The following is a 14771-nucleotide window of genomic DNA, read 5'->3' as shown; positions in this document are numbered from 1 at the left end:
ACTGGCCAGCTCTAAGATCAGTTTCTTTTAAATGCAAGAAGTAGGTTTCAGTGATTACTTTGAACTGTTCTACTAATGCCAGGCATCTAAAACAGTATCCACACAGCATTCTCATTTTATTAAGCCTAGAAGCAGTAGATACTGAAGGAAACTAGTGGTTTAGCCTTTATTCATTTGAGGCTCAAGCAAACTGAAATGTTATCCTAAGTCTTCAAAATAGTACGTGGTAAAACTACCTGCTTGAATTTGACAAACTTACCAAGGTGAAACTTTAACAAACAACATTTATTTTTCTTTTACATAAGTATTTCACAGTCTATACTTCACATCGCCTTCAGAGAAAGGTGCTGCTATGCCATTATATTTTACTATTACTGAACAAGCATTGACATTCTCATTAACATAGTAAGACAATTTGCTGGTTAACATTTAAATACACAGACACCAGTTCCAATATCTCAAGAACATTTTTTTGGTCATAACCAAGGAATTACATCAAAATATGACAACATTTGCAAATATATTACAAGCAAATAATATTTAACTCTGCATAGTTTATACAATATGCGGTGGTAATAAATAATATCACCAAAATCATCAACTATTTGTTAACTGGCCACAAAAAAGTCCAACATTCATTTGAAGTGTGGCATTGTACGCTCCATTGGTGTCATTTTAAATATAGCTTTAAAAGTGGTGTCTTTTTTTTCTTGGATACAAGAAAAAAGTACTAAACTGGACTAAGAAAACAAGTTTTGGTTCACTTACAAATATTCCATGTTCACATGTTACATTCCTAATGTGAAGGCAAGTATTTAAATAGAAAATCTAGCAGTCAAAAAAATGTGAATGTACGAACTGGAAAGAAAACATTGCATTTAAGTTTGCGTTCATGTGCAGGTTACAGTACTAGCCCAGTAAAAACACTAACAGGAAAAAAATTTCAGCAGAAAAGAACAGATGGGTTTTCTCTCTGCAGTACTTGGGTTTATACTGTTCCATAGTTAAATATTTTTTTGTTTTTTTTGTCTGGTTACCTGGAACTCCAAACACCTTCATTAAGAAGATTCTATCCTTCATTACAACAAATAAGAAAATTGCAGGCATGCTTTCAATCAGTGGCAAGAATTGGAAGAGAAACCTGAATCAGCATAAACATTTTAGAATTTTATTTTATTATCACAGTGCTCTTTTCCACTGTGGCCTTTTAGTATCTATTGCTTTCTGAATCAGGCTGTTAAATGCCAGAAAGAATGCAAACCTTTCACTATACTAGATATAATTTTTCAATACATTAAGTCATTACAATACAGAGCATGCACAGCCATCTTACCTGCCTATATAAGCAGGCAATGCTCAAAATAAGTCAGCTGCTTTAATCAAATCCAATGTGAACAAAGATTTGCAGAATTTTGTACTGTTCTCAATTGTCAAAAACAGCTCAGAAAGCACAATTAGTTTTCTTACTGGATACTACTGCAGCTTTTTAAAAATTGAAAGGTATATATAAAAATAATGCCCAAATCCTTAAGTTTACAGAATGTCAAAAATGCTATTGGGGATGTTAAAAGCATTAGGTAAAACCCTCATCTTCAGTGTGCCATCTGCTCCACAGGAGAAGAGTCGATTGCCTGGAACTATTTCAATCTTCATTACTCCAGCCCCGATATTTCTGAATATGGACTGTTTGGCATGTTCATTTTTAAATGAATGAATTAAGCCAGGACCTGTCAGTCTCCACACCTATTTGAAAAGAAAGTATCATAACATTAGTTGAAGAAACTTTCAGTTATTAAGAATTTAACTTAATTTAATTAAAAAATGAAAAAAATAGAGACAGATAACCATAAATGTTGTTCCAATCAAGGTTCCCTTGCCTGCTTTCCCAAACTCCAACTCTACCAACTTCATTGTTTTTGGTTTTTGGTTTTTTGTTTCTTATATTTTTGCAAGGCAAATGAGGTTAAGTGGCTTGCCCAAGGCCACACAGCTAGGTAATTAGTAAGCGTCTGAGACCGGATTTGAACCCAGGTACTCCTGACTCCAAGGTCAGTGCTTTATCCATTATGCCACCTAGCCGCCCCTCCCAACTTCTTCAATTAAACTTCCACATTTGCATTCAGTGCAGCCTCTCTAAATTGATGGGCCTTTTTCCTGGTTTTTTTTTTTTGGCAGTTTTACTTAGCAACAGCATCATCCACATAATTCTTCAAAATTCTCAGTCACAACCTCCATTAACATTTAAGATTCCACAGAAATTACTGAATTTTTCTTTCAACTCAAAGATTCATCTTGGGGCGGCTAGGTGGCGCAGTGGATAAAGCACCAGCCCTGGAGTCAGGAGTACCTGGGTTCAAATCCGGTCTCAGACGCTTACTAATTACCTAGCTGTGTGGCCTTGGGTAAGCCACTTAACCCCATTTGCCTTGTAAAAAAAGAAAAAAAAAACCTAAAAAAAAAATTCATCTACTTAATTTGTCCTTAGATCTATCTCTTCTGACAATGTAGGAAACAGATGAAGAAAACATTTCAGACAGAACAAAGAACATAATCAAAGATATTTATTTTAAGCCTATAATGTACCAGGTGGTATGTGTGGGGAAAGGAATAAGCATGGAGTGTGTAAAGGAGACCAGGTTGAATAGAATGGACCACCTTCCAATTACCACCAAGTTGCCATTATTCTTCATTGGTTCACCACTCTCTATGCTTAGGCAACAGTTAGGGAAAGGGAAAGTATGTCTGAGTCACTCTTATGTTCTGACCCTGAAGGCCAAGGCAAGAACAGCAGTATCCAGTCCCAGGGAGAAAGATTGTCCAGTTCCCTTTGTCCCTTAATGACAAATGCCACAGCCTCAGACAAGGACAAAAATGACATTGCCTAACAAGTCTTCTTTACCCAAAGCAACTGACATGGGGGGGGGGGGGGGGTAGAGGGAAGAGACTTTTTGACTCCTGCCTCTTAAGATGACAGCACAGGCTCATCAGTAGAGACCAGAACAATTAAAACAGCACTTAGAAATATATCACTAAGGATAATGATCTAAATGCTTTTAGATAATTATAAATCCTAAACAATCATGAATGTTAAAAGATTTATTCAGTGACTTGGTCTTAGCATAGATGAGGGGCTCTTCCATTGCTAATTAAAAATCAAAGGATCAGTAGGTTTCCTGAGTCAAGTTCTAGGACTTCTCTTCTAGGTTCCCAGTATCAGAACCCTAGCTCTCATCTGTAACAAGACTCTTATTCTTAGATGGGGCATGGATGGGAGGAGGGAAGGAATTACTCATAATAAGTTAAGGCATTCCAAGACTCAAGTAAGTCAAAGGGAAGGTAGAGAGATCAGCTAATGCAGAGCATTAGCTGAAGTGCAAACAGTAAGAACTCAGCAAACAGATGGGGTATGAAGAGTATAACAAGTCAAAAGCACTAGGTGGGGGGGGGAGGTTGGGGTAGGCAACTAGATGGTGCAGTGGATAGAGCACCAGCTCTGGAGTCAGGAGGGCCTGAGTTCAAATCTGACCTCAGACATTTAATAATTACCTAGCTGTGTGACCTTGGGCAGGCAAGTCACCTAACCCCATTGCCCTGCAAAAACAGAAAACAAACAAAAAACCAAAGCACTACCCACAAGAACTGAATTTGCTCTGAGATAAAAGGTTTTGTGAGTGAAGGGCTTCTTATATAGAGCTAAGAGCCAAAACTAGCATCCAAAGATCAGCAAGTCCAGTTGGAATAAGAGAATCTCATGGTGTCAGGCAAGTCCTGACCCTGGGCTTCTCTTCCCCAACCTCAACTGAAATAACTCTTTAGAAAAATATGCCCACAAATAATTGGGATGTAGTACTAACTCCACTAAGTGATCTGGAAATTACAAACACATCTGACATGTGAAATCAGTCATTCTGTTTCCATATGAACATTCAAGTATCTTAAAATGACTAACCTGTGGAAAACAGTTCAGGAGTACACTTGCCAACAGCATCATGAATAATCTAAAGCAAACTAGTTTGCAACTTAAACATTTTAAACATGCTGCCACAAACCAGTTTTTTCTGTAGCAAGTCACCACATTTTTAAAGCATTAAGTTTTCTCTAGACTTTGTTTAGCATATGTAATCCAATGGATGTGTTTTCTAAATTATCAATTTCAAAATTATCTATCACTTTAAGGCTTACAAAATGCTTCTCATTCATTATCTCCTGTGATTTTCACGATGAACCTGAACCATATGGATTACCTTTATGTTCCCTTCTGCTGATCCTGTAGTAAAATACTCCTCACAGGGGTCCAGAGCCATGGCCTTAATAGCTGAGTCATGAGCTTGGAATGTATGAATCATTTGCCTCTGGCGGATGTCAAATACACAGACCCATCCTTTCCTGCCTCCAGAAATTAAGAGTTGCTGCTTAGGTGCGTACTGAAGCACCGTGGCACCATGTTCATGGCAGGTAAAGCCTGAGGAAGAATGCAAACAAGAGATTCAGACATTCTATGGTGGCAAACCTGGTGATGCTTAACATCTTTTATTCATTTTTTACAGAAGCTACTAAATCTTTTTTTTCCAATTCAAAGACATCTATTTTTAAATAAATTTTTATTCTTTTAAATAAGAAAAACTGCAATGTTGTGAAATGTTAGGAAAAGCAAACAATACCTTAAACACAAAAGTACAAACAGAAGAAAAATTTGAAGGCAGCAACTTTAAAGAAGGAGAAAAAGATACCTAAGAGAAAAAGGCCATCTCATTTCTGAACAACTGGCTCAAATATACATCCTCTCTATCAGTTTTAAAACAACCAGTTCCAGACAATGGATCCTGGACATTTTCAGAAAGAGTAGCAAGATCTAGAATGAATTAACACTTGGGAAAGAGGAAACAGGTCAAAGTGTGCTTATCTGAACTCCCTGACATTTCCAGAAAGAACAAAGGAGAAGCTATAGGGAGAGAGTCCTTCATTCCAAATGCTTTGAAGTGTATCTGTATATATGAATGCAGGATCAGCCCATGGCAAAATATAGTTACAGGGCATTTTATATGGTTACAGTGAATTTTATAAATATTCTCTAATTTAATCCTGACAAATTGCTAAAGTGGGTGGTGCAAGTAACAATATCCTCATTTCCTTTAGAAGAAATAGTCTCAGAAGTTAACTGTCCTTCTCACAGCCACAAAGTTAATAAACAGAGGTCAAGGACTCAAAGGTAGATCTTCTCACAGTTAAGTACTACTATAAACTCAGTTGTGAAAAAGATAAGGTTTCTTTTTGGTGAATTCACTTTCTCCATTCTTCCCTCTTTTCCAGTTACTATAGCTCCATTCTCTTCTAAATCCAATCTTCTTTTCAGGTTAAGTTTCTGGAACTGATTCATACTGAGGTAGAAATTAGTAAATTATTAATTTTCTTCAGGGGAAATACTCATTTTAATATGATTCTGTTCAAATAAAAGAATGTAACTCTACTGGAAATTAAAGCACCAGTAGGAGTGGGATCTGGGACTTGTGGTGGGGCTCAATCACACATTCAATAAACATTGATCATATGCTAGGCTCTCTGCTAAGCACTGGGGTACAAAAAAAGCACAAGACTGTCCCTGCCCTCAAGGAGTCTACAATCTAATCTGAGTTTAAGATGCCTACTGGAAATTCAGTTCAAGATGTCCGAGAGGAGATGGAGATGTGAGAAATTTGGATCAGAAAGGTAGATTTGAGAATCATCAGCATAAACATGGTAGTTAAATCCATGGGAGCTAATGAAATCTCCAATTAAGATCATACTATATAGGTAAATTACCCATTTCACCTTGTGTGGGTACCTCCTTGTGAGAAAAGGCAATATCTTTCATTATAAATGGAATTCTTACATATAAATGAAGTTCCTGTTGAAGGGTCAAATAAAGTAGTTGGAAGAATATGCTTCTATTTCTATCACTTTCAAAAAGGCAAAAAGAAACCTAAATTTGTGGGACATTTCTTTCCAAGGAATGCTCATAAGGAGAAGAAACAAAAAGACTACCATAAAGATTACTGAATCTTATGTAAAAATATCTTCAAATTAAGTTAATGTGCACCTAAAAAGCTGGTGACTTCAATGTAAAGATATGTTGGAAAATATGGTTCAGAATTAAGATTCCAACATTAAAAGTTGAACATTTATAAGGCTACATAGAAGCCTAACACTTCTTTTGTCCTATGATCTATTCTATCCTATTCATGAATTTTTTTAATAGAAGACTGTAAAAATTGAAAACATCAAATATTACAAAATGAAATAAAAAATAACTTAATAGGTAGGAAATGACAAGTTACTGGTGTGTGAATGATTTCTGAATCAACCATCTGTGCTAACAAACCATCAGTTTAATAAAGATCAAAATCAAAATTAAATTAGAAGACAAACATGAAATTACAGGCATGAGAGTATCATAGATATTCATTTTTTAAATTGGATGCCACTTCTAAGCAGTTACATTTATGACAACATAAAGTTATAAAAAATTTTTGAAAATTATAAAAAAAGGCAAACTACATAATACATGTTGAAAGTTCTGAATGAAATGTGGACTCACATTATTCCACATATAATTCTACATTCTGTCAACTAAAAAATACTTAACAGTGATAATTCAATTTATCTGGTATTAAGTTTTTTAAAAAAAACCCTTTTAAAATTTTTTTTATTTTATTTTGAATTTTTTATAATTTTCCCTCTAATCCACCCCCTCCCCACAGAAGGCAGTCTTGTTAGTCTTTACATTGTTTCCATGGTATACATTGTTCTAAGTTGAATGTGATGAGAGAGAAATCATATCCCTAAGGAAGAAAAATAAAGTATTGTGCCTGATTGTTGCACTAATGGTTAGTCATCACCCCCGCCCCCATGTTGCTGCTAGGGTGCACAATGTTCCTCTGGTTCTGCTCATCTCGCTCAGCATCAGTCCATGCAAATCTTTCTGGACTTCCCTGAATTCTCATCCCTACTGGCTTGTAATGGAACAATAGTGTTCCATCACATACATATACCACATTTTGTTAAGCCATTCCCCAATTAAAGGATATTTACATTAATTTCCAATTCTTTGCCTCCACAAACAGAGCTGCTATGAATATTTTTGTACAAGTGATGCTTTTTTATACATTACTAAAATATTCTTGCTTAAGAGTAAACATAATACTCCCTCCCCTCCCCCAAAATATAGACATTCATGAGAAATAAAGTAAAGAGAAAAAAAAATATGTTTCAGTCTGTGTTCAGATACCATCAGCTCTGTCTTGGGTGGGTCACATTCTTTATGATAAGTCCATCATAAAAGTTACTTCCACATTTTTGCACTGTTGCTGATGCTGATTGTAAATCCCTCCATCCATTCTTCCCCACTACCATGTATTATATTTTCTCTCTCCTTTCACTCTATCCCTCTTCTAAAATGTGCTGTAGGGTGGGTGGCTGAGTAATGCAATGGACTGATCACTGGCCCTGGAGCCAAGAGGCCCTGAGCCCACATACCACCCCTGAGACCCAGCAACCACCTGGCCCCGTGGTCCCAGACAGGCTACCCAATCCCAGTCCCTTGTGAAAAGTAAAAAATAAAATGTGTTAAATCTGACTGTTCTCTCCTATGATCTACCCTCTCCTCTACCACCCACATCCCCCCCTTCCCCTCTTCTCTCCTTTTTACTCTAGATGTCTATACCCTATTGAGTGCATGCTGTTTCCTCTCTGAGTCATTTCTGATGAGTAAAGGTTCCCTTATCCCCCCTCGCCTCCTTCCCTCCCTCCCATATCATTGCAAAAGCTCATTATAAAAAGAAGGAAAAAATATCTTTTATATGAAATATCTTAGCCTATTCCACCTCTCCTTTCTTTCTCGCAGTGCATTTCCCTTTTAGCCATTAACTCCATTTTTACAATATATTATATCTTCAGATTCAGCTTTCTCCTGTGCTTCATCTATAAAAGCTCCTTCTACCTGCTCTATTAAATGAGAAGTTTCATATGAGTATTATCAGTATCATTTTTCTATGCAGGAATACATACAGTTCATCATCATCATTAAGTCCCTCATATTTTACCCTTCTCCACTCTCTATGCTTCACCTGAGCCCTGTATTTGAAGGTCAAACTTTCTGTTCAGCTCTGGTGGTTTCAACAGGAACATTTGAAATTCCCCTAGTTCACTGAAAGTCCATCTTTTCCCCTGGAAGAAGATGCTCAGTTTTGCTGGGTAGTAGATTCTTGGTTGCATTCCAAGTTCTTTTGCCTTTTGCCCTGGAATATTATATTCCAAGCCCTACGCACCACCCTTAATGTGGTTGTTGCAAAGTCCTGTGTGATCCTAACTATAGCTCCACAATATTTGAATTGTGTCCTTCTGGCTGCTTGTAATATTTTCTCTTTGCCTTGTGAGTTCTGGAACTTGGCTGTAATATTCCTGGGAATTTTTTTTTTTGGATCTCTCTCCAGGGCAGATTAGTAGATTCTCTCAATTTCTATTTTTGTCTTCTGCTTCTAGGTATCAGGGCAATTTTCCTGTAGGAATTCTTTAAAAATGAGGTCAAGGCTCTTTTCTTGATCATGACTTTAAGGTATCCTAATAATTTTTAAATTATCTTTCATGAATGTTTTCCCAGATCAGCTGTTTTTTCAGTGAGATGTTTTACATTTTCTTCTAATTTTTCATTCTTTTGGGTGTTGAAGTATTGTGTCTTGACTTCTCGTAAGTTATCAGCTTCCTTTAGTTCCACTCTACATCTGAAGGATGTATTTTCCTCAGAGAGCTTTCTTATCTCCTTTTCCATTTGGCCAATTCTGCTTCCTCAATAACTTTTTGAACTGTTTTATCCATTTGACCTATGCTGGTTTTTAATGTTATTTTCTTCAGTATTTTTTTGGATCTGTTTGACTAAGCTGTTGACTTCTTTTTCATGTTTTTCCTGCATCTCTCTCATTTCTTTTCCCAATTTTTCTTCTATCTCCCTTACTTGATTTTCAAAATCTTTTTTGATCTCTGTTATAGCCTGAGCCCAACTTCCATTTTTCACGGAATCTTTAGATGCAGGAGCTTGTACTTCCTCATCTTCAGATTGAGGAGAATTCTTAGGATCGAAAACAATATATTTCTCAATGGTGTTCCACTATTTTTTCTGTTTACTCATTTCTACAGCCTGTGCCTGGTTTGGGGGTGCTTCCTGAGCTTTTGAGTATTATTGGGACACCTGCTTTGGGGGATTTTTTGGTACACCCCACTGGGACCTTTATTCCTCCAAGGGCATATGCTCTCTTGCCTGTACTTTGATATGCAGATGACCACAGGCGCTCCCCTCTACATTGGAGCTGTGAGGAGGATCCCTACTATCTTAGTATGGAAGGCCAAACTGCAACCTGGATCTGAGTGTGGGCAAACAGCAGAGTCCTGTCCCAGGGAGAGCAGAGAGATTTCTGCAGTCTCCCGACCCCCTTACCATCTGTGGGCTGTGCTGTGGAGGTATAGGCTGGTTTCCCCTGATTCTCACTGCAGGTTCTGTGGCTGGTGCTCTCCACTCCACACTCATTTTGGTGTAGCAGAGTTCTCTCACAGCCCCTTCATGTGATCCCTGGGCTGGGCCAGGCTGCGCTGTGGCCATGGCTTTTTTCCAACCCCCGGTTCTGGTGAAACACACCTTTCTCGTGGAACTTCTGAGTTATCTTGGACTGGGATTATGTATCACTCAGTCTTTCTGTGGGTTCTGCCACTCTAAATTTTGGCTAGAGTCATAATTTGTTGACTTTTGGGGGAAAGGAGTTTCTGGGAAATGCTGCCTTCACGCCACCATCTTCAAAAAACCTTTTTTTAAGCAGCAATGCTATGGCACAGTCGAAGTACTCTGTCTTTTTATTTTTAACAAGGAAAGAAATTGAGGCCTGGTTATTTGCTCATGCTCATAATTCTAAGAAATGTTTGACACAGGATTTTTACATCAGGTCTCCAGACTTCAAATCCACTATTCCATATTAGTTCTCAATCTATTAAAGGGCCACTTTTCCACACATTTTGAAGAGCACAAAACTAGAAGACTTCATTTTAGGCAGTTTAATTTTCTGTGGCAATACCCATGTACCACCAATGGCAATAATTTTAATAAATCCCTACTAGTTTCAGTTTTTCATCATGTAATGCTAACATTACCTTCAATCCATGATTTCCAACCTGAATCCCTAATCAAAATTCAAATGAGGAAAAGTACTTTTCACTGTATCATTAAAGTTCAAGTCTTAATTCACTTACCATGAATGAGACTATTTGTAGGTGATATCAGTGTATCCCAGAGGCAAACATTTCTTGAAAAACAAACAAAAAGAGACATAAGCATGGGCAAATAGTAAAAAAAAAGTATCCTCTTGTTTATACAAGTTTCCAATCAAATATGTGAATTACTGAATTGCATTTAAATCTATATACAATGCAGGTAGGTCACCCACTTTAAGCATCACTATAACCCTGTAGTATTTTAACAGCAGCAAACAAAATCTGAAAAACTTTGTTGATAGGTCTTTTTTTCTTTCTTTCTTGGGGGGGGGGGTACAAGGCAAATGGGGTTAAGTGACTTGCCCAAGGCCACACAGCTAGGTAATTATTAAGTGTCTGAGGCTGGATTTGAACTCAGGTACTCCTGACTCCAGGGCCAGTGCTCTATCCACTGTACCACCCGGGTCTTATTTTTTCTTACAGGGGAAACATCCTTATGATGAGACATTTCCCAAAAGGCAGTTGTGTTGTTTACAATAAGACAATTCTTTCTCTCTTGTTGGCGATAATTGCTCTAGTGGACTGGAAAGTACTTCACTGAAGCAGAATATAAATTCATCTGTAACCCTTAGTCTCAGAAAGTTGACCATAGTACTGAAAGGTATGTAATTTGTTCATTTTTATATAACCTAGATGCGTCAGAAGCAAGACTTGAGTCCAAGTCTTCCTGACTCCAAGGCCAACTCTACAAGTGCCTACATCATATTATCACTGAGATACAAACACTATTATTACGGTAGCTATTTCTTTGACAAGAACAGTTTTTTACTAAACTCTATTTTCTTCCTATTTTGTTTATGAGAGGGAGGGGGAAGGTGGGGAAGGAGGACATAGATTGGTTGACCAACATACCTGCCATCATTGGACTGTCCAGATGTGGCAACTAGACTTGAAGAGGTAATAAAGGCAAAGTCACTTGTGGTTTTACTGTGGCACTGCCAGCTCTACAGGAAACAAAATGTGATTTCTTAGTAATACATCTAAAATATCACTAAATATCAAAATTCTTTAAAACTGAAAATGTACATTTCTACTACAAACACAATGGCTACAACATCTTTTCTAAAGTCATTATTACAGGAATAAGGAAGTAGCATAAAGACATCTCACAGTATTTGAGAAATGTCCAATAATAGTAACTAAAAGGGATTAGTAAACATGTAAAAATTTAGGGCATACTAGAGGATTACTCCAGTCCAGTGTCACATACCACAGAAACAGCAATCAGTACACTCTCTTTTTGCATGCTTAAATGAAAACATGCTTGTCTTGAATTTTAAATATTTTAATAGGAAGCAAAGCTTTATTAATTAATAGTATGGTTAGACTGGTTTAGCTTTTTATTACTTATTGTTTATTCAAAAGTGTATTTTTCTCTCAAACTATCACAGTTTCCTTCATTCCTGACAACTAATCAAGACTTATTCTAGGTGCCTGATAACTTCCTTGTTTACTTCTCAAGGATGGACATGTATATTTACCCATTTTTTATGACTGCTTATACCTGAGAGGGCCTAAAAAACTTAAAGAATCCTTAAATTTTAGTGTTGATAAGGAATCTTACAAATCACTTACAGTCATCTCCTCAATACTTTTAATATCTTTGACATATAATCAAAAAGCCATTGAATACTTATCCTGACAGAGAATTCGGTACAAGGCAGCCTGTTCCATTTTTTGATAATTTTAACTAATGGAATTCATTTATTTAACAAGCATTTGTCTTTATAGAACCAATTATGCCAGGCACTGACATAGCCTAGAACTTCATGAAGTCTAATCCTCTAAGGAAGGAGATAAAACATAAACAGAAAAGAGAGTAAGGCATTAAAAGAGGTTTTGGTTTGTTTTTTTAGAAAAAAGGAATGCAATGTGAAGTTTAATAGGGAAGGAAACAATAACAGGGAAAGTCTCATGAAGTAAATAGCATTAGATTTGTATGAGAGAGCCACAATCAGAGATGGGAGAGAAGGGAAGAGGAAGGAAGAGGGGAAAGAAAAAGAGAGAAAGAGAGTTTGAAATTTAAAGGGATTAAAGATTAAAGATTTTTTCATAGAAAGTGACATGACTAGGTCTATGTATTAAATAAAGAATAATCTCAAAGCAAAATGAAGGATGGACTAGAAAGGAGATGTTGGAGAGACCTATTAGAAGACTATTGCTATATTTCCATGATAGTGGAAATGAGAGGGTGTAATGGATAATGGGAGTAGAATGGAGGGGAAAAGGGATTTATGCTGAGATGTTACAGAGACTGAACTAACAAGCATGTAACTGGGTATGAAATGTAAAAGAGGAAAAAGATCAAATAACTCCAGGGTTTCAAAGAAGGGACAAAGAGTAAATAGTGATACCATAGAGAGAAACAGTCAAGTCAGTAAACTAGAGAGAGAGAAATTGGCAATTTGCCACCTGTATGGAGGTGATATTTAAAGCCATAGGAGTGACCAATGGCAAGAGAGAATGCATCTATAGAGAAAAGAGGGCCAAAAACAAACCCTTGGGGAATATCTACATTAAGGGTTCAGGAAACATAATGGTTCAGTAAAGAAAAAAAAAGACAGCAAAGAAGTTTTTAAGGAGGCAGAAGAACCAGGAGAAGGTGGTTGTCTCTAAAACCAAAGAAAGAGAATGTCTAGTCAAAGGGAGTAAAAGAATGAGGGCTGAATATAGGATGTCAGAGTTAGAGATTAGAGTGTCATTACTGATATCAAAGAATAGTTTCAACAGCATGATGGAGGAAAAACTACAGTAGAAGTTGAAGAAAGAATGGGTAGAAAGGAAGCAGAAATATATATGGACAATTTTTAAGTTTAATGGTGGTGGGGAAATGGAGGGAGTATAGGAGCTGAGTAAGTAGGAGTCAAGGATGCTCTATATCTTGAGCTGAAATCTTTCTTTTGTAACTTATACTCATAGTTTCTAATTTTACCCTTTAGAGTCCTAAACATTTAATCTCCATTTCAAAAAAAAGAGTCCTTCAATTTTTCCAGAGATACTGAGCAAGCACTGATAAGAAAACATAACAGTTGATAATGACATGTTTCTCATTTTTGATGACTTAACAAGAAATATAGATTTATAAAAGATTAAATAATACATTACATAAATCTGTCATAGTTAAAAGGCAGAGAAAAGAGAAGAGATGAAAAAGGAGCCAAGGAGAACACTGTCAAATGCAGGAGAAATCCAGAAGACAGAAAACTGTAAGGTTCTTGGATTTGAAAAAATTTCTGATGAGCTTGGACAAAACCATTTCCATAAAATAAGAGGGACAAAAATACAGATGGATTTCAGAAGATTAAAGAAGGAAATAGAATGATGGGGTAATGTAGACAATAGGTCCAGGTCAGGAAGTCTGGCAGTGAAAGAGAGATAAGAAATTATTGAAGAAATTAACTCAGAGCGAGTTGACCACTCACTACTCAGACTCTATAAAAGGTGACTCCTGCTCAAGTACTGATCAGGCGACATGACTTCAGAAGTTCCTTTCAAGCTCTAAGACTTCATACTACCTATATGCATTCTTAAGATGTAAAACCCAAATAAATTCCCAGACAACAACATGATAGGAAATCAAAGCTTTCTAAAACAGATAAAGCCTGAACAAAAATTTATGAAAAGAGAGCACAGAATCATAGAATGTTTAGAGTTGAAAGGGACCTAGGGTGACTCATCCAACTATCTGATGATATATCAACTTTCCTTTTAAAGAAGGGTACAGCTTTAAAAGGCAATTTTAAGCAAAGATTTAGCATTTTAAGATTAAGAATCACTCTGAGGTAGAGGTCTGAATATAAGTAATATGTGGGTTAGTGCAAAATCAAGGACAAACACAGAAGGGCAGAGAATGAAGTCACTGACCTAATAATCATAATAGTCACCAGTAAAGCTTTGAAAAAGAGATCAAAAGACACAATCAGGTACTGTATCCCAGGAAAAAGATTCAAAGTAACATCTGTAGCTAGCTCCAGGTCTCCTGGATCAGGTTACTCTCTCACTATAAGAGTCTTAACAAACATAATGTCCTGTGAATATGCTGTTATGTTTCATGTTACTTACCAGATAAGGTTTGGGATTGGATACAGTTTGATTTACTTGCCAAATACTTAGAAAACCTTCTCCATCTGCAACACCACACTGCAAGAATGATAAAACATTAAAAGATATCTATGTTCTTCAGTCCTATTCCACTGATTATAATATTTATGGGGAAAACAAAACAAATCCAACTAATGACATTTTCCTACATAATTCCACTTTGCTGTCATCTATCATCCCAAATATCTAAATATAATTCTATCATTCCTAACTGCTTTTCTTCATCCATTTCCTGTTGTCCCTCAATTTTGGGTCAATTGGAATTTTAGACTAAGGTCTCTTCCAACAGAGTAGATGCAGTAATATCATCCACCACATTGCTCAGGGGTAGGTGTATTATTTTAAATTAAAAGGATTTTAATTCTACCTGGTTACTAATT

General features: G+C 36.6%; 1 protein-coding gene across 1 annotated transcript in view; it reads right to left on the bottom strand.

The window, feature by feature from the left end:
* Window positions 1-264: 264 nt before the first annotated feature.
* The window catches only part of DMXL2 (Dmx like 2), a 100056-nt gene continuing 85549 nt past the window's right edge, over window positions 265-14771 (bottom strand). Inside the window, exons 32-36 of the mRNA XM_074234680.1 lie at window positions 14353-14430; window positions 11143-11234; window positions 10270-10322; window positions 4245-4462; window positions 265-1743 (exon numbers count right to left, since the gene is read on the bottom strand). Coding sequence (XP_074090781.1) covers window positions 1534-1743; window positions 4245-4462; window positions 10270-10322; window positions 11143-11234; window positions 14353-14430 — 651 coding nt within the window. The 3' untranslated portion in view covers window positions 265-1533. The remainder of the gene's footprint in view (window positions 1744-4244; window positions 4463-10269; window positions 10323-11142; window positions 11235-14352; window positions 14431-14771) is intronic.

The sequence above is a fragment of the Macrotis lagotis genome, chromosome 4 (assembly GCF_037893015.1).
Source record: "Macrotis lagotis isolate mMagLag1 chromosome 4, bilby.v1.9.chrom.fasta, whole genome shotgun sequence".
NCBI classification, from domain to species: domain Eukaryota; kingdom Metazoa; phylum Chordata; class Mammalia; order Peramelemorphia; family Peramelidae; genus Macrotis; species Macrotis lagotis.
This window is presented reverse-complemented; position numbering and strand designations above follow the sequence as displayed.